At 42.3% G+C, this 27,461-nt stretch overlaps 2 protein-coding genes across 10 annotated transcripts in view; both read left to right on the top strand.

The window, feature by feature from the left end:
- The window catches only part of MDH2 (malate dehydrogenase 2), a 313,892-nt gene extending 313,398 nt beyond the window's left edge, over window positions 1-494 (top strand). For both annotated transcript variants that reach the window (XM_072136378.1, XM_072136377.1), the window contains one exon: window positions 111-494. In XM_072136378.1, the coding sequence (XP_071992479.1) occupies window positions 111-242 (132 nt within the window). In that variant the 3' untranslated portion in view covers window positions 243-494. The remainder of the gene's footprint in view (window positions 1-110) is intronic.
- Window positions 495-4,234: 3,740 nt separating this feature from the next.
- On the top strand, window positions 4,235-26,654 carry LOC140118437 (N-acyl-aromatic-L-amino acid amidohydrolase (carboxylate-forming)-like). 8 transcript variants are annotated; one of them, XM_072136352.1, is made up of 9 exons: window positions 4,235-4,569; window positions 6,244-6,283; window positions 6,377-6,429; window positions 9,346-9,587; window positions 15,386-15,575; window positions 18,702-18,801; window positions 21,599-21,706; window positions 22,720-22,829; window positions 23,623-26,654. In XM_072136352.1, the coding sequence occupies exons 3-9, from the start codon at window positions 6,409-6,411 to the stop codon at window positions 23,842-23,844; spliced, it is 993 nt and encodes a 330-aa protein (XP_071992453.1). In that variant the 5' UTR covers window positions 4,235-4,569; window positions 6,244-6,283; window positions 6,377-6,408; the 3' UTR covers window positions 23,845-26,654. The 8 variants fall into 8 exon arrangements, with proteins under 8 accessions (XP_071992453.1, XP_071992455.1, XP_071992452.1 ...); XM_072136354.1 differs by lacking the exon at window positions 6,244-6,283 and adding an exon at window positions 8,051-8,206 and having other exon boundaries at window positions 4,236-4,569; XM_072136351.1 differs by lacking the exon at window positions 6,244-6,283 and having other exon boundaries at window positions 4,236-4,569.
- Window positions 26,655-27,461: the final 807 nt, after the last annotated feature.

Below are 27,461 nucleotides of genomic sequence, written 5' to 3'. Positions count from 1 at the left end.
TTGTGTGTGTTAAGTGTCAGCTTGTACTCGAGTGTATATATGGTACTTTTATTTCTACAGCTTCTGCATTGTCCTGATGCTAATTTTTTTTTTTTTCCTTTCTTTAATAGAAAAATGGCATTGAGAAGAACCTGGGTCTTGGAAAAATTTCTCCCTTTGAGGAGAAGCTGGTAGCAGAAGCGATGGGAGAGCTGCAGGCTTCTATTAAAAAGGGGGAGGAGTTTGCAAAGAACTTCAAGTAAATGTGACCTAGATAGAAATACGACTTTCATTAACTTATTGAAATGTGACACTTTAAAGAGCATTCTATATTATGTGCTGTAAAGAGGTCTTTCATGCTCCATAATGGCTGCCTCCTGTGAATGTTTCCTCCTTACCTGGCACATCATATGGTATGTGCTCTTGTTACAGCACTTAAATTGATGCTTTTAACAACAAAGCTAAATACTGTTGCAGATTGAAATTGTGGATTAAACATCATATTTTTCTTTGTATATGTCTCTTGTTTGTGGTTTTGGATCATTTACTAATTTAGGTTAAACAGTTTAGTTGTGGCAAGGTTAAAGTTGCAGGCATCAAATTGCTGAAGGAAATGGTATGTGCATCACCATCCCAGTGCCAGGATTCTTGGTAAACCAGCAGAAGAGGTGAAGCCACAGAACTCCAGATCAAATAAAGAAATCCTTTTTATTCATCCAGTAACAACAACATTTGGACTAAAGTATGTTTGACAGACTTGTGTGTAGTCCAAGTGTTGCAAAGTTACTGGATGAATGAAAGGATTTCTTCACTTTATCTGTGTTGCAGCTTTTTTTTTTTTTTTTTGCAAGTAAGTTTTACATTAACCCTTGCCCCTGTCTTATTTGGGGAAAGCTGCCAGTCTAGTCACTATATACATCTGGAATGTACACTGTGCAGGAGACCTTAGGGTCTCTTTGTTCTCATCTTGTGAATCATCTGTTTGTGAGCTCCACTCATGCACCGATAACAAGTGAAAATGAACGCCAGGGATGCAAATCCAGCAGGAATAGGACCTGCTCTCTTTTGTGTCATGCATGGGGCTGTGAAATTCAGAGTTGTGTACATGAGCAAATAGAAATGAATGAGTATGTGTGCTAGCTGTAGAAAATATGGCTAGCTAAAGTCCTCATTGTGTGCAGGTAATCTTAAGCCCCCTTTGCTATCATGATAGCATTGGATTTGCACTAAAATTCTGACATGTAGATAATTATAATTTTGTTCAGATTTAACACGTTCAGTTTTATTTTCAAACCAGGAGTGGATTGAAAAAAGGAGGGAAATCTTTTCTTACCCATTATGATCGACCGCTACCTTAAAAGTTGCTACTGTATGACAATATGTGAATGAATCCTTTACAGGGGTATTCCCACGAAGACAAGTTTCTTATTTGTAATCAGGATAATAAAATAACATTCTCTTCTAATTCACTGTTAACTAAAAATACTGCATTACACAGAATATGGAATTATCAGTCCTGGTGTACACAATTTTGTTGCCCCCCTAGACGCGACCCTGTAACTTCTGACTTTGGGTCGGCAGCCATTTTGCTTGAGGCTTCATGGAGCTTGTCCTCTCTTCTCCCTGCACTCTAGCCCACCCCCTGCTGTCCAGGATGCAGCTCACAGTGACACATACGTTGACGTCCTGTCAGAAGCACCAGGAGGAGAATTGCAAGCTTCAGACAGGTGTTATTTCTTCGGGGGAGGAAGGCACAGCAGATCTTGATGTTGTGGTATAGCAGTAATGTAGGAGAACTGATGTGTTGACAGTGTGTAATTTCAGGGATCTCTGATCTGTCCGATCTTTGTTCGATACTAGAACAATGTTCAGAAGCGAAATAAAAATGTATATAAACCTGTACCCTGATCTAACCATTTTCAGCTCCCAGAACTAGATGGATCATAATGGGGCAGATTTATCAAGCTGTCAGAATATTTCTAGTTGCCCATGACAACCAATTACAGCTCGGCTTTCAATTTACCAGTGCTCATGAATATTTTAAAGGGGAGCTATGATTGGTTGCCATGGGCAACCAGTAATATTCTGACTTTCCCACAGCTTGATAAATCTGCCCCAATGTGTCTGCTTAGAGTCTCCGCCCACACCTTGTGATTTTACACTAAGCAGCCTTAGGAGCTATAGGAGCTAAAACGGCAATAAAACTGAGTAACATTGTGAAGTAAAGGGTTAAAAATGATCTTTATTGCCTTAACCACCACTAGGGGGTGGAGATTTGAGAATTTTAACCTCTTCCTGACAGGTGTGGGTAGTTAACACACAATCATGTACTTTTACGTCATGGTGATTACTCAGAGGATCACCTAGGGATCCTGGCTGTATGTGATAGTTGTGATCCAGAGAATCAGCACCCTCTCAGTGTGGGGGCAAATCTTTACTTTGGCAGTCATTACTCATGAGACATGTAACATTCCTGGACATATCTGATATTGTGTCCATATGAAAAGGAAATGGTAGGAAAAATAGTGGTCATGAGTTAACAACTATGAGGATGTTTTTCCCACTGAAGCCATTCTGGTTTAAACACATACAGGTTGGTTCAATAAGGCATCAGTGAAGATGAAAAAAACAAAACACAATCACGGATTTGAGATATCACTGAGCCAATGTGAGTCTTACGGCACAGATGGGCATTTTGAGACGTCTGTATGCTATCTGTTATTTTGCGGATGGCATTGATTCTTATGGGCACACAATATGGACATCATTCTGTTTCTAAAGTGGTAATCACGTATGACAGTTTGGTAAAAATCATTGATTTTGGAGTTACACCTTAAAGGAAATCTACCATCAAAGTCAAGCCTCATTAACCTTACTCATAGATACAGGCACTGTGACTGTGGTAATAGTTTTATATTTGTTATACATGGCTGCCTTCCTACTAAAATCAACATTCAATATTATGCTAATATGCCAGAGGGGTGCATTGGGTGTTACTGGTCCCTTCAGCACAGTGTAATAGCCTGTTATTCTGCAGCAAAGAAAGGCTTGGTAAACCCCCCAGGAGCCCTTCTATCTCAGCATAATTTTAAAAGGTTATTTTAGAAGGAAAGAGTGCATGGATAAAAAAAAATATATATACAAGAAGATTAACACAGTGACAGTGCCTGGATCTATGAGTAAGTGTCCCCTGCTTGATTTTGATGGTAGATTTCCTTTAAGGTCCTGGAAGGATGAGTGGCCGCAGACAGTTAGGATCACATGACCCTCCATCTGGGGTTTTTTTTTTTTTTTTTTTTTTAAATAGACTGGAATGTCAGCTGATGAGGTAAAAGGCTTTTCTGAACTAAGAGGCTTCACTTTACAAGCTGTGCTGAACTGTTATTATTTGTATATTGGTAAATTACCTAATACTTTGCCCCTACACTTACACGGGGGGGAAGAGATTTATGACTGCTTCTTCGCCAGTTTATTGCAAGAATTTGGATTCTTACAGCTACTACGCCACTTCCCCGCCATATGGGCGTAGAGGTGCCTGCATAATTTTGAAAAACCTGCACACCTAGCGTAGTTTTGCCCGTCTTAGAGAAGGCAGTCCTAAACACCATATAAAAAGTGTCTAAGGCTATATTCACACGAACGTATGGGGGACGTATATACGGCCGATATACGTCCCCCATACACTCCTATGGGCGCACGGCACCCTACGGGAGCGGTACGGTGCCGCACACGTGCGGCACCGTACCGTTCCGTACCCGGGAAAAAGATAGGACCTGTCCTATCTTTTCCCGTAATACGGGGCCGTGCGCCATAGGTTGCTATGGAGAGGGGCGGGGGTGAGCTGCGCTCACCTCCTCCTCCTCTCCCCGTACACTGCCGTTGCCCGCTACGGTACGGTACGGGCGGGCAACGGCAGTGTGAATATAGCCTAAGACCTCCTGCACACAAACTGTTTGTGGGCACTATACAAGGGCTGTGAGCCTGTCTGGCATTGGCATGGGCCACAACTCATGCCCATGACAATACAAAATGACTGGCAGGCATAGCAGGTGTGGGGACTGTGGTGCAGAGCTGGGAGGAGATGAGGCCTGGGGGTGACCGTGCTGACTGCTGCACTCATTTCCTATGACTCAATGAAGTCAGTGAAGAGGGCGGGCAGCAGATTCACAGGACATTGAGAGGAAGGCTGTGGCTGTACAGTCACTCATGATGACTATGAAGGCTGTGTATCCCCTCCCTAGCCTGAGCTATGGTGGTGACCCGGACAGTCGCCTACCTCTTGTCTGCTCTGTGTTGTGGCTCTGGCTAGGCCTACGTGTCACTATATAATGTTCCTACATGACCACATTGTATTATGCATTGGTAATGTGAGCTGCATGCTAGCACTTCAGTCAGATTATCTGGTATATAAACTGCAGCACTGACTCAGCACTTTTGCAGCTGAGGAGAAAAGTGTCCAAGGTTTATAGGGGAGGGATGAGGCGGAGTGAAGCAGGAAGCTGTTACTCTTATGTCTGTAACCCAGTAATGCACTTGGAAACCTCAATTGCCTTATGAACCAAAAATACTGAGGGCATGACACGGAGAGAGGTAAGCAGCGCATGGCGTGTGCTCATCATATTACAGAAATCTCGCTCATGGAAGTACATGCAGTGATTTAGGCTTTGAAGCAGAAATGTAGATAAACAATGTTTGTTTTACTATAGAGGCCGAGGCTGTCATATTGCATGTTTCATGGGTATCTGCAAGGTGCTGTATATAGATTAGCCTGCATCCAGCATTAGCGTGTATTCACATTGGCGTGTTTTTTCACATCCGTGTTTCTTCACTGCAGATTGTTTTTCTCTTCCTGGAATCACTGATGCCTTACTAAACTATTCTTTTAATAGGCTTTTTCACACTTCAGTTGCATTCACTGATCAGTGGTCAGTTTAGAACCTGTTCTTTTTGTGTTCACTGACAACATTGGACAGCATGGACAGCGCAAATTACCAGTACAAGGAGGATTGATAATTCATCTTTACCTATCATTGCTTATGGTGGCACAAAACGAGAGTGTGTTTTACAGGACTTTTTGGGAGCAAATATTGGGCACAATTTGGATCAACAATCGTACTGTATATCATGACCCAGCCAAGCTTTGCTATTTATCGGTTCTACTGGGCATCAGAAGACCCTTTACCGGGTATGAGGCGTAAAATCAATAGGTGTATGAGAGCGTTTGTACCATCTTTGTTAACCGGTAATGTCAAATCTCTTTTCAACAGAATAGAAGAGCTATCAGCCATGGAAAAGGGATAGAAACTGTTTGCTTTGTTTCACAGAATCATGACTGCACAGTGAAGTTCCGTTTCAGTAGTTTCACTGTCAGGATTTAGCTTAGATCCTATCCAAGGAAATCGAGTGGAAAGAAAAAAGGGGCAACTGTCAGATTCAAACATTGCTGTGCCAACATCTTCCTTCCAAGAGAGTTTACTTAGGTTGTGATTGTTATTGATATTTCTCTCCATCAGCCAGCAGTGTGGTAACTAGTGAAATTTTGCACAACAAAGCAAGCTTCCTTGGTACCCAGAGTAACCGTCGATTTGAACCATGTCGAAGCTACCATTCTGTAATTTTGTCAGTATGTCACATGTCCCACCAGAGGTGTAAATACTCTTGATCTATAATTTGCTTTTATGCATTGTGTTTTTTTTTTTTTGTTTTTTTTTTTTAGAAAGGCATAATAGCAAGAACATTGCTAAAATATAATACAAAAAGAAATATTGTGGTTTGATTACATAACCAGCAAAAAACGACCGCACACAATGCACCAACCCACCCCCCAAATGCCCCAGCCTCAGTGGATTCAAAATACAGGGACGCACAGTCGTATGGAAAGTTTCACACAAACGGGCCCATAAGTCATATTTTTGGGGACAGCTTCTGTTGATATAAACTGTGCAGTAAGGAAGGACACATTTATTAACCAGGAGAATCCATTGATTTAAAATAGGGGTATTTTGTTCCTTCAATGACATAACATTCACCTTACGTGCATAATATAGGGCAAAACGGAACAAAATTTTATCGTAGAGAACATGCACTAGATCTTTCATTATGCCGAGGAGATAAACCTTTGGGGTTTGAGAAATTCCATTACTTCAGAGCAGAATAGCTGAATCCCGTGGCAAGACCATACACAGTGAAGAAAGGGGTCTCTAGCAGCCTGACCGTGGAAACAAATGTCATTATCCATAATGCCTATATGATTAACTTTTTCAGGAATCTAATAGATACGATGGAGAAATTCTGTCAGGATCAGGTACCTTGTGCTCACCAAAGAGTCAAAGAAGGATGATTCAACTTCCTTCCATTCCTAAACAGAGAGGTCTGAGATGTAATCTTTTAATTGCAGAAAGAACTTCTAAAAAGGTCTACTACTTTTGAATGCAGGAGAGCATAAGACTGGTGAGTGGCCTAGGGAGCTCCGGAACATCTAGTAGCTTCTCTAATGAAATTAATTCCACTGCTAGGTTAAGAGAAATGGAGCCTGGAATACATGACACAGCTTACAGTCATGGCCATAAGTTTTGAGAATGACACAAATATTATATTTTCACGTGATCTTTTGCCCTCTGGTTTTTATGTGTGTTTGTCAGATGTTTTTATCACATACAGAAATACAAGTGCAATCATATTATGAGTAACACAAGCTTTTATTGACAGAATGAGTTAATGTAGCAAGTCAATATTTGCAGTGCTGACCCTTCTTCTTCAGGACCTCTGCAATTCTCCCTGGCAGCTCTCAATCAACTCCTGGACCAAATCCTGACTGTATGACTTGTATGTAAGTTGGAACTGTATATTTTATCATTGTAACTCCTCCCAAAATATTTTTTGGTCTCTGTGACAATTGGATTTTAAAACTTTTGGGTTATGATAAGAACCAGGATTAAAAATTAAGCTTAATTGCATACACCTTTGATAACTGTTATAGCTGTTTATTGTAGCCTAAGGCTAAAGTACAGTAAATTACCAACATCCAGAGGTCCATTTGTAACTAGGGGTCGTATGTAAGTCGGGTGTTCTTAAGTAAGGGACCGTCTGTATAGTGAAAGGAAGCTATTGCAGGGATGCGAAATCGTTCTTTTAGTACCATGAGGCCAGTGACACACGTGGCGTTTTTGTTAAGTTATGGTGTTCTGTAATCGTGCTGCTAATACAATGGCGCATATCACCACACCTCTCTAAAATATCATTAGCTTGGTTTATAGAGAAATCGTTTTTGTTTGACTTAGTTGTGTAATCGAGTGTAAAATGATATACCGTATATACTCGAGTAGAAGCCGACCCGAGTAGAAGCCGAGGCCCCTAATTTTACCACAAAAAAATGGGAAAATCTATTGACTCGAGTATAAGCCGGGAGTGGGAAATGCATTGGTCACAGCCTCTCCAGTATATAGCCTGCCAGCCCCTGCCCCAGTGTATATAGCCTGCCAGCCCCTGCCCCAGTGTATATAGCCTGATAGGCCCTGCCCCAGTGTATATAGCCTGATAGGCCCTGCCCCAGTGTATATAGCCTGATAGGCCCTGCCCCAGTGTATATAACCCCCCCCCCCCCCCCCCGTTGTGCAGCACAACAATACCATTGTAGCGGATGGATCGCACAGAAGATCTAAGGGGGCCGCCGGAAAGGTGAGTTTTGATTTATTTTTTTGACTCGAGTATAAGCCGAGTTTGGGTTTTTCAGCACATTTTTTGTGCTGAAAAACTAGGCTTATACTTGAGTATATAAGGTATTCATGTGAAACTCATTACAATCTTTAGAAAAAAATGGAATGAACATTATCTTTGCTGCATATTTTGGTGAATATACACATGGCGTATGTATGAACTCCTCTCATCTTACTGTTACTTTATTTAGTAAAGTACATTTTCTTTATATAAATAGTATGGATTTGTACAGGCGGTCCCCGGGTTATGTACAAGATGGGGTCCATTGGTTTGTTCTTAAGTTGAATTTCTATGTAAGTCGAAACTGTATATTTTATAATTGTAGTTCCGAGCAAAACATTTTTTGTTGCCCCAGTGACAATTGGATTTTCAACATTTTTGCTGTATTGGGACCAAGAATTATCAATAAAGCTTCAATACAGACACCTTACAGCTGATCATTGCAGTCTAGGACTAAAGTAAAGCATCCAGAGAGCTTCACCAAGGTCACAGTGGGCAGATGGGTCCGTCTGTAAGTCGGGTGTCCTTAAGTACGGGACTGCCTGTACTTATTTTAAAGTAAATTTTGAATTTTCATGTAATTTTTTAATTGTATTACAATTCGCTGAAAATTTGCATAAAGGTGAATATTAATTTATTTTTGTATACATGGGCTGTGTGTTCTGAAAAAAATATTTTGAAAGGATAGGAGCTTTTTTATTTTATGCATTGTATGTTTTGTTACCACACTTGTGATTACAACAGAATATTGCATGGCTTTACATACACTTTTGGGAGTGTAAATTCTTGTTTCTGTTTTTAACTTATAATTTTTTCATCCACTTTTGTGTATAAACCTCTGCATTTTCATGCATTAAAAAAAAAAATGTAAGTCACACAGGGTGGTATGGGATGTCAACTGTTAATCAAGACATCAGGTCATCTGCTTTATAAATATACATATGTTTTTGGGGTGCATTTTCCTTTTTATTGCTATATTTAGTAGGTTGTAACTGTCTTTACATTTTTAGCTGAAGAGCAGATTTTTGGTTATTGCAGTTTGTGATTTGACTATATGACTATGACAAATGACCATATGATATCTATGAACTTTACACATGTTCATCTATAACATTTAGGAGGTTTGAAGGAATTTTATTTCCTGTTTGGGGGATACCGTAATTTCTGCTATCACAAAAAATTATTTAGCATTTTTAGTTAAATTTTACAAATTTAATCAAAATTGCATGAATGTGCCTATGTCTATAAACTCCTTAATGCAATTTTGAAAATGGGACAAGTGTCTGCTGTCTAAAAATATATAGTTTCTCTGGGATTTAGTACAATTCTTTATTCTGTAATTTTGGATTTATTTGCACGCCAATAATCCAACAAAATTTTCAGAAACACATGGCAAGGAAAGGGTTAATTTGGCGCAGGTAAATAATATATTTGCCACACAGCTATACTAAATGTGTGATAAATGAGGTGGAAGTTCTGGTTTGCCGTTTTGTAAGTCAGAATCGGGTCGGTAAGCCATATTTAATTTCCCCCAGAATGTCTTGAAACATCCTTAGATAACATGTTATTACAATAGTTTATTATATATTATTAGACAATATACCATATATTTTACCCTGTTAATAGGTTCCATGCTTTGCTGTATTCTAGAAAGAGATGTTGAACTCCGCCTGTCAGTGTTCCCTAGTCTCGCGTGTGGTAATCTTTGGAGGTACACATGGAAATGAGATGTCAGGCGTGGCTCTGGCTAAACACTGGCTAAAAGAGCCTTCGGAGTTGCAGAGGAAAACATTTGTGGCTGAACCTTGCCTTGCAAATCCACTTGCTGTTGAGAAATGTGTGCGTTACGTTGACAGTGACCTTAATCGCTGCTTTTCAGAGGAAATACTAAGGTGAGCCTTTATTACATCACATATTGCGGCACAAATGTCCTTCATATAGGTCCACTATATCTGCACACATGTCATGCAGACTTGTGTATTATGTTAAAGGGGTATTCCCATTTCAGTGAGTAATTGATATTGCTTGAATAATGAAAACGTATACAAATTTCCAATATACTTTCTGTATCAATTCCTCACGGTTTTCTAGATCCGTGCTTGCTGTCATTCTATAGGAAGCTTCATTCTTTATTTCCAGTGGACAGAAAACTGACCATGGTCACACAGGTGGACAACTTGTTATATCACACAGCTCTGATTACTCCCTGTCATACTACGAGCCGTGCGCCTGTGTGACCATGGTCAGTCTTCTGTCCACTAAAGTTAACAATGAGGTCTTCCATAGAATGGCAGTAAGCAGAGATATAGAAAACTGTGAGGAATTGTTACCGAAACTGTATTGGAAAATTGTATCATTTTTCATCATACAAAAAATAAGATGAGTTTGCTTTAAGGTTAAAGGCTATTGGAGCCCCACACCAATATACAGTAACTATTTAAGTCTGACCAAAAATCTGGTGTGTAAAAGAACTGCAGGGGCTGGATAATCAATTCATTTAAATAAGTAATTAGACATGTATTAAAAATACTCAAACATAAATAAATCAGGTCCTGTGTCTGTGTATTGCATATTGTTTTTCATTCCCTTTCATCACTTCCAGAAAATATCTGCATGAAATACCCATACATATACATTTTTGGTAGATTTCTTGTGGATCTTCACTTGCCTGTTGACTGTCATGCAAGAAAACCCTGCAAAAACATTGCATATTTTTAATTAAAAGTGCATGCAGCTGCTCCTGCTCTGCTCACTTGTTTCAGGCTGCATTCAAAACGCAATCCAGATGTTTCCAACATAAACGTATGCGATCTGTAATGATCACCTAGTGTTTTGCATTGTTTACAGGCAAAACATTGGGCGATCGTTATCGATTGTATGCATATCTGTTGAAGTGTATGTATGCAATCGGGCCAAGCCCCACCCCATTCTGCCCAGATTGTATTTTGACAGCAAAGCCAGTTTTCACCTTGCACACCAGGCCCTACTTTTAGAATCTGACATGTGTTACTATGTGGTTATAACTATGGAATGCCATTACATATCATGGTGATTGCAAAATTATTTTCTCTTGAGACATGGAATTTTAAAGTTTTTAAGTTGAAAATGTGATACCTTCTGCGTTTAGTAAAAATGTAAATTTGATTTTAAACAGGAAGATAGTGATACAATCAAATAACTTAACAAATATTTCCTGAATGTCAGCTTTATGTTGTCATTGTTTTTATGCATCCTTTCATTTTTTTAGGATGTTATGAGACTTGGGTGCAATTTCTTACATTTTCATGAAATTCGCCAAATCTTTTGTTTTTAGGGACCGGTCAGCTTTCAGGTGACTTTGAGTGGCTTAAATAATATCAAAAACCCCATGAATTACATGATAGAAACTACACCCCTCAACACATATAAAACAACTTCTAGGAATTCCCTTTACTTGTTTCACAGGAGTTTAAACAAAATGGAGGTGCAATTTAGAATATTTTTTGGAGAATGCATTCATTTTGTCTCAATGATTGCACATTTGCCATGGATTAATTGAGAAAAGTCACTGAAAAGTTTGATAACCAATATCTTGAGTGTGCCAGTACTCGATATGTGATGGTAAACTACTGTATGGGCACATGGCAGGGTATTGCAGTGGAGGAGCGCCATTAATAACAGATTTGCATTGTCACATTTTAAAGGTTATAACCTATTTTTTTTGTAATGCATACTCAGTTAGTTGCAGTAAGTACGAAACAGAGATCTGACGGTAGGATACATCGTACAGATTATGCAGCCTGCGGTGTGCATTGGGGTAATCTCTGACTGAGAGCTACGGGAGGATACCCACTGTAATATGCAGCTGAAACACCCGCAGTTTCTTGCACCTGCTCTGCTTGTGAGCCGGTGCCAGAAGCTGGACATGATAGTTCTGCAGTCTGGGTTATTCACTTCATGCAGCACAGAACTTTTACCTCCACATGTGGGAAGGAAGAATGTTAATAATGATGTCACAATGTAGCGTCAATGCACAAAGTGATCTCCTAAAATTTAGTGATGTCACATTGCAGGGATAAAGTACACAATGATGTCACAGCAAATAAAAAATACACACAGTGATTAAATATTTGCATGCAGTAGTTACTTCCTATGTGGATGTTTCCATTGCCTTTCCTCCTCCTGTAATGACATCTCTAAAACTGTGTGTGGTTGAATACATAATATATAAATGTATGTGTATTCCAAGCCAAAAAAACTTAAAAAAATGTAGCAAAATGAGAAAAATAGATTTGTAGTAACCTAGATTTTCTAGTGACACTTTGTACTGTATATACTCGAGTATAAGCCAACCCGAGTATAAGCCAAGACCCCCAATTTTACCACCAAAAACTGGGAAAACCCATTGACTCGAGTATAAGCCGAGGGTGGGAAATGCATTGATCACAGACCCCCCCCCCCAGTATATTGCCAGCAAGTCCCCAGTAGTATACACCCAGCCTGCCCCTGTAGTATACAGCCAGCCCAGCCTGCCCCCAGTAGTATACAGCCAGCCCAGCCTGCCCCCAGTAGTATACAGCCAGCCCAGCCTGCCCCCAGTAGTATACAGCCAGCCCAGCCTGCCCCCAGTAGTATACAGCCCGACTAGCCTGCCCCCTGTAGTATACAGCCTACCCCCTGTAGTATACAACCAGCCCAGCCTACCTCCTGTAGTATACAGCCAGCCCAGCCTGCCACCTGTAGTATACAGCCAGCCTAGCCTGACCCCTGTAGTATACAACCAGCCCAGCCTGCCCCCAGTAGTATACAGACAGCCCAGCCTGCCCCCAGTAGTATACAGCCAGCCCAGCCTGCCCCCAGTAGTATACAGACAGCCCAGCCTGCCCCCAGTAGTATACAGACAGCCCAGCCTGCCCCCTGTAGTATACAGACAGCCCAGCCTGCCCCCTGTAGTATACAGACAGCCCAGCCTGCCCCCTGTAGTATACAGACAGCCCAGCCTGCCCCCTGTAGTATACAGACAGCCCAGCCTGCCCCCTGTAGTATACAGCCAGCCCAGCCTGCCCCCCGTAGTATACAGCCAGCCCAGCCTGCTCCCAGTAGTATACAGCCAGCCCAGCCTGACCCCAGTAGTATACAGCCAGCCCAGCCTGACCCCAGTAGTATACAGCCAGCCCAGCCTGACCCCAGTAGTATACAGCCAGCCCAGCCTGCCCCCAGTAGTATACACCCAGCCCAGCCTGCCTCCAGTAGTATACAGCCTGCCCAGCCTGCCCCCTGTAGTATACAGACAGCCCAGCCTGCCCCCTGTAGTATACAGACAGCCCAGCCTGCCCCCTGTAGTATACAGACAGCCCAGCCTGCCCCCTGTAGTATACAGACAGCCCAGCCTGCCCCCTGTAGTATACAGACAGCCCAGCCTGCCCCCTGTAGTATACAGACAGCCCAGCCTGCCCCCTGTAGTATACAGACAGCCCAGCCTGCCCCCTGTAGTATACAGACAGCCCAGCCTGCCCCCTGTAGTATACAGCCAGCCCAGCCTGCCCCCCGTAGTATACAGCCAGCCCAGCCTGCCCCCCGTAGTATACAGCCAGCCCAGCCTGCTCCCAGTAGTATACAGCCAGGCCCAGCCTGACCCCAGTAGTATACAGCCAGCCCAGCCTGCTCCCAGTAGTATACAGCCAGGCCCAGCCTGACCCCAGTAGTATACAGCCAGGCCCAGCCTGACCCCAGTAGTATACAGCCAGGCCCAGCCTGACCCCAGTAGTATACAGCCAGGCCCAGCCTGACCCCAGTAGTATACAGCCAGGCCCAGCCTGACCCCAGTAGTATACAGCCAGGCCCAGCCTGACCCCAGTAGTATACAGCCAGGCCCAGCCTGACCCCAGTAGTATACAGCCAGGCCCAGCCTGACCCCAGTAGTATACAGCCAGGCCCAGCCTGACCCCAGTAGTATACAGCCAGGCCCAGCCTGACCCCAGTAGTATACAGCCAGGCCCAGCCTGACCCCAGTAGTATACAGCCAGGCCCAGCCTGACCCCAGTAGTATACAGCCAGGCCCAGCCTGACCCCAGTAGTATACAGCCAGGCCCAGCCTGACCCCAGTAGTATACAGCCAGGCCCAGCCTGACCCCAGTAGTATACAGCCAGGCCCAGCCTGACCCCAGTAGTATACAGCCAGGCCCAGCCTGACCCCAGTAGTATACAGCCAGGCCCAGCCTGACCCCAGTAGTATACAGCCAGGCCCAGCCTGACCCCAGTAGTATACAGCCAGGCCCAGCCTGACCCCAGTAGTATACAGCCAGGCCCAGCCTGACCCCAGTAGTATACAGCCAGGCCCAGCCTGACCCCAGTAGTATACAGCCAGGCCCAGCCTGACCCCAGTAGTATACAGCCAGGCCCAGCCTGACCCCAGTAGTATACAGCCAGGCCCAGCCTGACCCCAGTAGTATACAGCCAGGCCCAGCCTGACCCCAGTAGTATACAGCCAGGCCCAGCCTGACCCCAGTAGTATACAGCCAGGCCCAGCCTGACCCCAGTAGTATACAGCCAGGCCCAGCCTGACCCCAGTAGTATACAGCCAGGCCCAGCCTGACCCCAGTAGTATACAGCCGGCCCAGCCTGCCCCCAGTAGTATACAGCCAGCCCAGCCTGCCCCCAGTAGTATACAGCCTGCCCAGCCTGCCCCCTGTAGTATACAGCCAGCCCAGCCTGCCCCCTGTAGTATACAGCCAGCCCAGCCTGCCCCCTGTAGTATACAGCCTGCCCCCACTAGTATCCAGCCAGCCCAGCACTAAAAAAACACCAAAAAACATATACTCACCCTCCGGTGGCCCCGATGCGCAGTGCTGCTCCCCCGATGTCCGCGCTGCTCCCCCGATGTCCGCCCGGGTCCTCTTCTGTCTCCCGCAGGGCTCCGCCTGCCGGCCTGCAGGCGCTTAGTATGACGGGAGAAGAACATGGCGGCGCCCTGCAGAAGACAGAAGAAGATAGAAGGGGCCACCGGGGCCACCTGAGGGTGAAGTTTTTTTTTTAAACTGCTGGGCTGGCTATTGACTCGTGTATAAGCCGAGTTGAGAATTTTCAGCTGAAAAACTCGGCTTATACACAAGTATATATGGTACTTCATGCTAGTTGAAAGATTTGGGTGATGTGCCTTGTATTTTTTTTATTTACAAAAGCAGAAATTTAAACTTTTTTTTTTTAATTAAAGTATAGTACAAGGTTCATTATTATCCTCTGCACTATTCATTTACAAAATTTTATTGAAAGCTACACTTTAACCTTACTACTTTGTGTAATTACCTGATGTGCATGCAAAGTGTCTGCCAATATATATTCTAGTATTCTTCTGTGCTTAGTTTACTCCATTGGGTCTCAAAATCCAAATTTATTATCTACATTTCCCTTTATGGAGTTAAATTAAATCTACCATCAAAATCCAGCATGATAAACCAGGGATACTTACTCATAGAGCCAGGCACAGTGACTGTGATTATCTTCTTATATTAGTAATCCATGATCTCCTTCCTTCTAAATAGAATTTATAGAAATTATGCAAATGAGCCCCTAGCCTCTCTGTGATCTGGCTATACAGGCTCACCCTCCCTCTGCTCCTTCAGCACTTCTGTAGTAAGCAGGAACTTTCTATTTAAAAGCTAATTTTCTGTAAGAAAAAAGCAGTTCACCAGTTTATGTCTTCTCTTTTCAGATCACCAGAATCGGAGAGTGATCCATATGAGTTTATACGAGTGAGAGAACTGTATCAGAAATATGGCTCTGGATCGTGTCTGTATGATTTTATCTTTGATTTGCACAATACAACTTCCCACATGGGGGCCACACTTCTACGCTGCTCAGCAGAGGACATTATGTCATTGCATTTAGCTAACTACTTGCAGGTGAGAACTATAGATAGCGTGAAACAATGGTAAATGTGTCATCAAGCTTAGGCTACATTCACACTGCTGTTGTGGGGACGCATATATGGCCGCAAGTTTGCAGCAGCATATACGTCCCGAAAGACAGCAATAGGCACCCAGTACACAGGGAAAAGACAGAACCTGACACTTGTGCAAGACACTCTAAGGACGTGGAGATTGGTAATCTCTAAAGGGAGGCTCTCTTGACAATTTAGCCCATTTCCTTCCGAAATCCTGGGTTTCCCCCGGTAATGTCTAGGTTGTCATTTTTAGGATGGGGAATCTTGGGGGATCCTAGGCTTTACGACATACTGCAGGGCTCTCCCTTACCCCCCCTTGGCGATTTCCATTCACGTCCAGACACTTGTAAGCCATCATGGTTTGAATACTCCCAACTCAGATCCTATATAGCTTGTGCTGGCGCAAGCATGGCCTTAGTTGAGCCCCTCACAGCATTTTAGGGCATGTTTTGGTCAGATTCCCCTCCAACACATGTCATCTCGCAGATTTACTCACTTCTGTCACCAGACATATCAGAGCTTCCATTTGTCAGGAGCTGTGAGCGAGAAATGGGTACCAGGAGAAGGGATACAAGATGGAATCTATACAGTACCAGGTGTCGACAGTACTCCACATGGCCTTTCCACCTGTCTTGGACTTGTGCTGGTGCTGTGGCACGGTGTGGGGACACATGCTGCATATCTGGTGGACCTGTGGTGTGTTCCAGCAGTGCAGGGACCAGCTGTTTGCAGCTTATATGCAAATCACAGGTATGCAGGTAACCACGTTTATGTCTGATTGCAGCCAGAGCAGTGAACTCTCGGCACTGGCGCTCCATGGCCTGCTCGACCATTAAGGAGTAGGCTTAGGAGATGTTGATTTTGTCTCGCATGGAGGCATTAGCGGCAGTGGAACCAGATGCCCATATGAGATATATATGCACGTGTGGGGCCCATTGCTCGTGTTTAACCCCTTAGTGGCTGCCCATCAAGGTTTCTACGTTGGTCACTAAGGGGCCTTAGGCTAGACCGATGGGTTTCTTGTCATCCATTTGCTCATTTTCTTCCTTTCTTTACTATGTCTTTTCTCCCTTCCTGCTCTACTCCTCCCATTGTGTGTGTCTATGGAGGTGTTGCCCTTTGTTTTGGTTTTCCGTTTTGATATCCTATGAGCAGGAGGCACTAGGACTACAGTGACAGTGACAATTGATCACATTAAGACACCAGGTCAGCAGGAAGCTCACTAGATGTTACAGCGCAGTGTGCCATTCATCGCTACGGAGAGAGTAGGGGTCACCACTCCTCTTCTCCATGGCAGCGAACCTGCGAATGCAGCCTAAGGCAGTGAGAGGATGTGGTTACTTCCTGCTGGGCGGTATCATCTCATAGCAAACCACAATATGAATACATTATACCTATGTCACTCACTACCTACCAATAGGTGCTTTGCAATGATTAGGGTCAAATGTCCCTGCTTGTCCTGCCACATTCTTTCTCCATATGCATTTCTACATTAATGTTAATGTTAATGTTACATTTTGATAAATCTAATGCCATTAAAACGTTATCCGAGGTAGACGGGCACAATTCACCAACACACAAGTAATGTCACTGTCCACACTGTGCGACATGGGTGCAACTGACCTCAGCCAGTTTTATTTGGCAGTAAAACAAAGTAAACAAAACAGCAAAAATAAAGCCTAAGCCTCTTCGGCACTAACTAAACATCGAGGTTCCCTACCTCAACAGGCACCCCAAAAACTCACAGTATCAGTTCACTGCCACAGCTCCACAGGCCTTTGACGTAGTCTGTCTCTTCCCCAGGGTGGAGCCAATCTGAGAAGTCAGCACCAGGTAGTTATGCAGGACTTCCAGCTGGATACAAATTAATCATTATTAGTGGCAAACAGCCAGCTTTCCCACATCCATCCAGCAACATATTCATTCTATACCAAAAACTACTATAGTGGCAGCTACCCTGCCACACCCCCTTCTAAACAACTTTTACATTATGCCGGTAATGCCCCCCCCCCCCCACTGTGTGCTGAAACTTCCTCTGCAGTGGTGAGATTACATCAGGCAGATGGAGGTAGGAAGTGCTGAAAGAGTCGGAGGGGGGGCTTTGGAAACTGCTCCAGGAGCCCTTTAGGTTTGTTAGCATAATTTTAAAAGTTGATTTTAAAAGGAAAGAGGCCATAGATAACAAACATAAGAAGATTACCACAGTCATTAAGCCTGGATCTATGAGTGTCACTGGTTTATCATGCTTGATTTTTATGGTAGATTTCTTTTAAGAGGTGGTGCATGGACACCCACGACCCACCAAATCTTGGATAGTATGTTTTAGTAAACAGCATAAATTATAGTTTAAATCTTCTCCAGCTTCTAGTATGAAGATAGGGGGGATGGTTCTGGTACATAAGCTTCTTAATAAAGAAGTGCATCAAGTCATGATATGTGAATTTTGTTTTAAAAAAAAATTTAGAAAACTCTGGGGAGGTCTGGGGGGACAAACTCCCCATTCCCGCGTTTCTCTAGTCCTTCTAGTCTAAGGCACTTGTGACATAGAGGATGTGACCCGAGTGTGTGTTACAAGACCCCCAACAAGGAGGCTAGAAACCAAGAAGTACTGTATGGTTTCTATTTTTAATTTAAGAAAAACACCATTTAATAAAGTATATATACATTTTTCCTTTAGCAATTAGCCATTCTTTTCCCAAGATTCTGTCCCAACAAATAAGAAAAAAAGCTGGGAAAAGTCTGGAAACAATTACTAGCTGCAGTGACTATGTGTACTTGCAATTGTCAGTGATTGGCAATTTCTTGTTGTGTTGAGAGCGTGCACTGACACAAATCTTTATGAGATATATGAGACTGGTAAATTCTTTTAAATGGAAAGTTGGACCATGTTCCCACTATATATGCTGAAATTCCATGTAAATGATTACTTTTATTTAGATCTACTGATTAATAATAACACATAATAGTAAAAAAGATGTAATACATTTATAATATTGTACTTGAACTTGTATGACCATGTGATCCAAGATGGTGATGTAAAGCCATAAAAAACTATGTAGTTTCTATTAAAATCTCTCTATTTTAGAGCAGCAGTGGGAGTCAATCTATGCCATGTTATAACTACCTCATCGATATACCAAAGAAGGATAATGTTTACCTCCAGAATATAGGAAAACATTCACTGTGTAAGAATTGCTCTATTCTATCTTTGCCTTCTCTAAGCTATCAGCACATTGTAATGAATGAGGAGGAAAATCCGCATATACTGCCATACCGTAGTATGGCAGTATATGATAGGATAAATCAGACAACCTAGGGTTAAAGTACCCTAGGGAGTCTGAAAAATAGTAAAATAGTAAAAGTAAAAAAAAATTATAATAAAAAAACCTAAAAATTCAGATCCCTAGAACTGATATTAAAAAACAGTAAAAATCATAAACACATTAGGTATTGACGCGTCCGAAATTGCCTGATCTATCAAAATATAATAATGTTTTTTTCACTGCCTTTTACCCCGTAGCGTAAAATAGCGCCAAAAGTCGAAAATGGCACTTTTTTGCCATTTTGAAAAATATAAAAAAATCAATAAAGTGATCAAAAGATCGGACAGTGCGAAAAATTATAGCAATGAAAACACCATCAAAAGTTGCAAAAATGACACCACCCACAGCTCCATACACCAAAGTATGAAAAAGTTATTGGGGCCAGAAGATGGCAAAATTAAAAAAAAAAATTTTTGTACAGTAGGTTTTAATTTTTGTAGATGTATGAAAACATTATAAAACCTATACAAATTTGTTATCCCCATGATCGCGTCAAACCAAAGAATAAAGTAGACCTGTCATTTGGGGCGCACAGTGAAAGCTGTAAAATGCAAGCCCACAAGAAAACGTCGCAAATGCATTTTTTCCCCATTTTCACTGCATTTGAATCTTTTTACCACTTCCCAGTAAGCGGCATGGGATATTAAATACCGTCACTATGAAGTGCAATTTGTCACGCAAAAAATAAGCTGTCACAGAGCTCTTTATGTGGAAAAATAAAAAAGTTATAGATTTTTGAAGGTGGGGAGTGAAAAATGAAGGTGAAAAAACTAAAAAGGGCCAAGTTGTTAAGGGGTTATAGAGTAACTGTTGTTTAAGATAATAATAATTTTTATATTGTGTGTGGGGGGATGTGGTCAATGTTTTTCTAATATACTTCATTAACTTAGATTAATTTGTAAAAAAATATATGCTACTCCCTCCCATAGAGATGCCTATTCCAGCCTGAATAGCCTGTGTCTGGGGAAGCTGCATGAGCTCACATCTAATCTCCCTGTTTTTATACAGCACTGAGATGGGAGGATTAACCCCTTCACTTACAGGTTGATGTTTGACTATAATGCTCATAGCATACTTCAGCCAGGGATAAAGCAAATAACCTGTCTTCAATCTTGTAGACAGATGTGCCATAGCAACATAGAATTAACCTTGTAACTAAGGGGCAGATTACAGCCTATTTCTTTACAAGAGAAGTAGAATTTCTTAATGAAGCATATTAGAAACTCATCTGAAATGACAGTTACTCTTTCACAATAAACCTTCATTGCAGACACCTGTGATGACTCTTATATTGACCATGTTGCTAGGGGCTAAAGTTCAGTAAATTACCAGCATCCAGAGAGCTTCACCAGAGATCACAGTGGGCTGAGAATTTTGTAACTAGGAGTTAGCTGTTCTTAAACCATGGGGCAGATTTACTTACGTCGGAGTTCACCTTCTTCTTCCTGGTGCACGTGAGTGCTTGATCTTGCGACACAATCGTGTTTTAAAATTCTGCTGTTTGTCCGAATCCGTCGGGTTGTCCGAGGGCCCGCCCCTGGATTTCTGTCGCGTGCAATCTGGTGCCGATGTACCAAAATCTGATTGCGTGCGCCACAATCCCGGGGCATTTCGGTGCAAAATGGAAATTGGCGGGAAACCCAACGAAAGTGCGTCCGACGGACCCTTAGTAAATGAGCCCCCATATGCACTAAGAAGCCGCAATGGATATTTACCAAACTTTTGTCTTTGTCAATCAAATAACCGTATACATTTTGAGAATTACTTTTTTTAATTTAATTTGAAATAAGTATGTTATTAATTAGGGGGTTCCCTCAACTTTTTTGCAATTGGCTTCAAATATAAATAAACCTTTCGCACACTGGCATTTCAATATAATGATTTTTCATTAGCATTTGGAATGCAAAAAATGACAAACATTTTAATCAGGCATAGTCATCCATGTGCAGTTTTTCTCGATAGTCCAAATAGTCCAGTCCAGTTTTTATAGATATAATGCTTTTAGTCCTCAGCATAGACATTAAATCAGCATCTTGTGGACGACCCTGCCACTAGGCAAAACCAACACTAGCTGCAATAAAATTGTTGGTTTATGGTGCCAAAATCCTGCAGAAAACCTCCTTGATGTGTGTAATTACACCCCACCCCTCCAGCTGCACTCTAAATGTATCTAGCGGTGGCTGCGCTGCCAAGCAATTCTATTGCAGGTCCTGCCTGGTGTCCAATTCCTGCCACACACTATAGCAGAAAAGCCCTGCAGCAGCTCTTTATGCCCTTTTTGGCGCGGAGTTGGGATAAGGGGGTAAATAGTTGCAATATCTGGTCATGCAACGGAAGTTGCAACTGTTTCAGTGCTTGTACATAGAAAACTTGATATGGAAATCAACCTTAGCAGTGAAAAGGTTGAGCTCCTCCCCCTCGTCACCACAAAATCACCTAAAACCCATAAAAGAAAATCTGCTGATTTCCACATCCGTTATGCTGTATGTACAGATAGCCTTAGACCCACAATACATTTTACATAATTGAAGGCCTCTAAGTACCCACTTAAAAAAAAACTTGCATTTATACTCCTCCTAAATTATAGCTGGTGTTGATGAAAACATTTGCTCTGGAAAACTGAATTAAATTTGCATTTGTGTATTTTTTTTCTTCTTAGGTTTAGAACTTGGACCTCAACCCCAAGGAGTGACCAGGGCAGATGTGTTGTCTAGGATGAGAGAACTAGTTAATTGTGGTCTGGACTTTATTGACCTTTTTAATCAAGGTAGGAAATTACTTTTAGAGTTAACACAATAAAGGAGATAAACTAAAGGGTTGCTAAATTAAAATATTATTTACTTGCCTAATTACAAAATATTAAGGAAATTTTCCTATGAAAAACACTTGTCCTCGATCCACAGCCATCAGGCACCCTCCGCCTACAGTCTTCTGGCTCTTGTTCCCCATCCACAGTTATCAGACACTAACACTGCCCAGAATACCAGAGTGACTGGCTAGTGCCGCCTCCGGCACACTGTGGTCATGGTGCTTGGTATGGGGACCGGAGGGCTGACCTACAGCCTGGCAAATCTCCAGGTGGGGTGTGCAAGAAATATGGAGGGAGAGGTTGCTGCAATGATTTCTCCCTGGGGCAACCCCTGAGATGTCTGTAGGTTGAATCCCTGGGCAATGGATGGGCAACCCCGTGGTGGTAAGCAGCCTGTATCCAGGGATCAGACGGAGGCAACATTGTGCAAATGAACTTACAGTTCTTTATTGAACAGCAGGCAACGGCCAAAACTATAAAACAGCAGATCCTTAAGCTGGAGTCATGGAGAGCCTATCCACAAGAAGGAATTGAGTCCGGATGGTGGCAGTTCTGGGCTGAAGTCTAGGTGCTAACCAGTAGGTCTGAGGCAGTAGAAGTTCCTGGGATTAATGGCTGTGGTAACACTGAAGTGTGCTGCTCACTCTGGCTTGACTCTGCAGACAGACTGAACAGCCCTAAGAACTGACAGAAACATCATTGGACAATTACATATAACAATTAACTGTTGCTTTGCCAGGCAGTAACTGCAACTGCAATTACACAATATCCCAGTTCTTGAAACTTCCTAGAGAGGTGATCAATCTCCCTAACAGGTCCTGACATGGGGAGTCTGCCAATTCGCAACCACCACCCTGCCTTTACGTTGGCAGGGGTGTTGCACATGTTTACCCCCTACCTGTTTACCTGCTTGATTTGTCTCCTTTTATTGTATAATGTTGTTGTTTTTTTTGTTATATTAATTCCTTAAGGAAAGGAGTTTCCAAGTTTTGAAACAGATATATACAGAGTTTTATCCAGAGTGGATTATCCACGAGATTCTGATGGAGAAATCTCTGCTTTCATCCACAGTGGCCTGCAGGTATGGTGCTTATGCTTCTTCATTAAAAGCTGGAAAAAGCTAAATGGAGGGATTAATCATTTGTGCCAATTTTTTAGACTGTCTTGGGAGCTTCTTGGGCATCATAGTGGCTTAGACTGCTTTAGTAATGTGTCACATGAAGTTTTAATAGCTGTAGTAGATTTGAGATTTTTCTATGAAAATTAGCAAAAACTGCCAAACGTTATCATGGACAGAAATGAACTAAAGTTCCTGTACACTGTACATAGTAAAAGGGATCAGCAATAAAAGTGCATGTATGTCATTAGCCTAGTCATAGCTGTGTTTGTATACGTTTTTCCTTTAAATAAATGTCATATAGCTTAAAGTGGTTGTCCCAAGTTTTCAAGTCAGGGACAATCTGATTGGGGGGGGGGGGGGGTCCATCTGCTGGAACCACTAGCAGTCCAGAGTCCTGTTATAAGCTTGTTTCAATAGTATGGGAGTGTCAGAAAGTGCTGAGCATAGCAACAGGCTGTCTCCGACACTGAAATAGACATTGAAATGGAGTGTCAGAGATGGTCAAGTACTGTGCTCTGCCAATTTCTGATACCCACACATACTATTGAAGGGAATGTCAGGACGCATGCTCTTTCTGCCACTCTACCCATGAGTGATAAAGGGACACCTGTTCTCATTATTGGTGGGCATCCAATCAGTCAGAATCTCACAATCAACTTGTTATCCCCTATCCCCTATGTAAAACTCCTTTAAGCACTTTTAATATATTCAAACATCTAATAAGTAAAATACTTTTATGATGCTTCTTAATTAGGACAAGGATTATGTTCCTTTGAAGCCTGGACATCCTATCTTCACCACTATGAATGGAGAAGATTTGCTCTACGATGGAGAAACAGTAGTTTATCCAACATTCATTAATGAAGCCGCATATTATGAGAAAAAGGTAGCATTCATATCAACAGAAAAAGTCCATCTTAAAGTCCCAGCTTTAAAACTGGAAACTGGGGCAGAACATAATGGAACTTTACAGTAGGGTCCATTTATTTACGGAAGTGCCAGTATTGCTTTATGCACTGTATAAGAAACAACGAAAGGTGCTCTTGCCTGTTTTTTTCTTCAAATTTGATTATTTGTCAGTTCTTATTATCAGGTATTTGAGATAATAACTTTCTATGCAGCAGTCAGTAATAAATGCTTTGCTAGTTGTTCTTTCTATTTTATAATCCAAAATGAACTTTTATGTTTCACTAAAATGTATTCACATTATGCCTTCATGAGTGTTCTACAGTAAAGATCTATGCACCATATTGTTTCATTTTGTATTTACTGACCTTGTACTGATTGTGTGTTTCATTTATGCCCTCCTCTTTATGGACTGTTATGGAGACACACTATTGGGAACTTCTTTGAATTCATTTTATTTCCAGTCATTTCCACCAATTACTAGGCTACTTCAGGTTTCCTGACCACAAAATTTGAGGGAGGATGAATTACAGGATGCCAAAATTTGTGTGCCTACCTTCTCTGTCCTGCTGTTGTCCCTTCAGGTGGGCACCCTGGGCAGCTGCACCCCTCACTTGGTCTTAGAAGCGGCCATAATTCCAATTATGGGTAAAATAATAAAAAAATAATGCATGAAATTTGCTATGCTAGTCTCATGAGATGACCTGTTAAATAAGTCATCCATTTGATCAAAACATTTTTATTGTGGTTTTTTACACTTTTTTTTTTTATAACATACAGTCTATGACACAAAAGACCAAAGTAATACAACATCATAACATTCCAACCCCCCCCCCCCTTTACCCTGTAGCAGACGGTTTAAGGCTAGATTTATAATTGTATCAAAGGACCACTCCTCCAGATCTTATAAGTCTTACTAAAGAATGTAGAGGACCTAGATAAAGAAATATCTATTCATTATGTGCCTAACAACATCATTTGGTATCGATAAGTCATCCATTTAACGACTATAGATTACAATGGCTTTGCGAAAAGGACTAACAAACTGTAGTAATGCATGGATGTGAACAACTGTAATTCTGAGGATGTATCAATTTGTAGAAATAGATGACATTTCATTTGAATAAATCATCTTATTATTTGTGCAGTTCCAAATACAGAGAACCGCACAATCCTTACCACGATCAGCACTTTGCAAAAGACCCCTTAAATCTCAGAAATGGTGGGTGTCCTGGTGTCACATAAGTCCTAGACCCCCTTCAGTTTTGTTTATTTATCTTTATCTTATATTTGTCTGACCTTTTATCTCAGAACCTTGGGTATCTAGCAGTTTGCACTTTTAGATTTTAATCACTAGGTGTCACTGTTTTCTTTGTAAATGTATCCCCCAGCAATAAGAATCCAACAAGATAGTTTTTTATCTGTCACACTGTATGTGCTGTGATAAAGATCTGAGGTTTTATTACATCATTCCAACTTTTCAGCATAAAGGGGGTTCTGACAAGGAGTATAGGGTAGCACTGAGGAGGGAGTGGGGGTTTAGGGAAGAACCCTCTTTTTTTTTTTTATAAATACACACTTATTGAGTGGGGAGGGGTTGACATATGCCCGAATATAAATATTACATATCCATTGTTCTTGGTTGGGGGCGGATGGTGGGGTGTGTGTATATATTGTGGCACACACAACCCCCCACACAAAAAATGGATAAGGACTATGTATCCATGGCTGTTGGGGAAGAGTTGCCCAAACAACCATAAAAATAAGGTACATGCCCCCCCCTGCAGGGCTTTTTATTATTGGACAGAGGCCTCTGCAAGGCATTTTATGAGGGAAGATAGGTCGCTGCAAGGCATTTTATTAGTGAACAGAGGCCGCTGCTTGACATGTTATTAGTGATGGAAAGGTGCTGCTGGACATGTTATTAGTGAGGGGAGGCTGCTGCTGGGACATTTTAGTAGTGAAGGGAGGCCACTGCTGGGCCATGTTATTAGTGAGGGGAAGCCGCTGAAGGGCATTTTATTAGTGAACAGAGGCTGCTGCTTGACATGTTATTAGTGAGGGGAAGGTGCTGCTTGGACAGGTTATTAGTGAAGGTAGGCCGCTGATGGACATTTTATCAGCGAAGGGAGGCTGCTGCAGGGCATTTTATTAGTGAACAGAGGCTGCTGCTTGACATGTTATTAGTGAGGGGAAGGTGCTGCTTGACATGTTATTAGTGAGGGGAAGGTGCTGCTGGACATGTTATTAGTGAAGGAAGGCTGCTGCTGGGACATTTTAGTAGTGAAGGGAGGCCACTGCTGGGATATGTTATTAGTGATGGGAATTCGCTGCTTGGACTTGTTCTAAGTGAGGAGAAGCTGCTGCTGGGACAGGTTAATAGTGAAGGGAGGCCGCTGATGGACATTTAATCAGTGAAGGGAGGCCGCTGCTGGACATGTTATTAGTGAGAGGAAGGTGCTGCTGGACATGTCATTGTATTAACTGACCAAAGAAAAGAGAAACCTCAAAGAGGGGGGTCATCACCCAAATAGACCTACTCGCTCGGCTCAAAAGCCACTACTACATACCAAAAAAAGGGCGAGAGTACAGCAACTATATAATCAATTGCTGTGACTATTGCTGTTACAGATGCTGGTAGGGTTGTATTATTTTGTCCTATGTTTTACCTTTGCCATTATTATCTATTAATTCTTCACCTATGAGGACATGTTATAACTGGTATTGCCCTCATAGTCCTTTGGCCCTAGTCTCTTGCAAGGTACACATTCACGCTGTGGTAGCTTCTATATCTACCCATTTTTTAGCCAGTCATTGTTAGTGTGATTTGTCCTACGGTCTCTCCTTATGATATGTGCTTTTGTGATTTCTATGCTTACATTGATGCTCTTGTACTATTATCATGTTTTAATAAAATTTTGATATTTTGTATTGATTATATAGTTGAGGGTCATTTTATTAGCTGGGACATTTTATTAGTGAAGGGAGGCCGCTGCTTGACATGTTATTAATGAGGGGAGGGTGCTGCTGGGCATTTTATTAGTAAAGGAAGGACTCTGCAGAGCATTTTATTAGTGAAGGGAGGCCGCTGCAGGGCATTTTATAAGTGAAGGGAGGCTGCTGGACATGTTATTACACACCTCCCAACTGTCCCGGTTTCAACGGGACAGTCCTGTTTTTTTACCTCTGTCCTGCCGCCCCGGCAGGGTGAGATGTGCCCTGCATTGTCCCGGACCAAGAGACTGAGCAGCACAGCTGCAGTGAATTCAGATCCTGACCTCCCAGCACAGCACAGCACCTTCTCCTCCCCCGAGCCAGCTCCTCCCCCTGTGTGAGCTGTGCCGCGCGATGGCTGAGGAGGAATCATCCTGGGGGGGTCACCAGGAGAGCGGCTTCTATGTGACCCTGCCATAGACCCTGGAGATTCCCCTGCGGGTCCTACCTCCTAGCAGGACTCGGCTGTAACACAGTGTAATACATCTGTATTACACTGTGTTATTGGAATAAGAGCTTGAACAAGCGATCAGAGCACCACTTGTTTAAGCCAACCTGTAAAAGTGAAAAAAGTAAGTTTAGAACACTTAATAAAAACACTGTTTAATAAAAAGAGTTAAAGTGAAAGTCCACTAAACACCAGAATTCCCTATACTACCAAATAAAGTACAAAAAACACAGTCATGAAAAAAT

Source organism: Engystomops pustulosus, chromosome 2 (genome assembly GCF_040894005.1).
Source record: "Engystomops pustulosus chromosome 2, aEngPut4.maternal, whole genome shotgun sequence".
Taxonomy (NCBI): domain Eukaryota; kingdom Metazoa; phylum Chordata; class Amphibia; order Anura; family Leptodactylidae; genus Engystomops; species Engystomops pustulosus.
The sequence above is the reverse complement of the archived record's forward strand: the minus strand, read 5'-3'. Positions and strand labels throughout refer to the sequence as shown.

What these genes read in the sequence shown, in the direction of transcription:
- LOC140118437 (XM_072136352.1), top strand. Translation starts at nt 6,409, where the DNA reads ATGCAGGAGAGCATAAGACTG. An exon ending in TGCAGGAGAGCATAAGACTG is followed by an intron (nt 6,430 to 9,345) that starts GTGAGTGGCCTA and finishes GCTGTATTCTAG; the next exon opens with AAAGAGATGTTGAACTCCGC. An exon ending in TATAGGAAAACATTCACTGT is followed by an intron (nt 18,802 to 21,598) that starts GTAAGAATTGCT and finishes TTTTCTTCTTAG; the next exon opens with GTTTAGAACTTGGACCTCAA.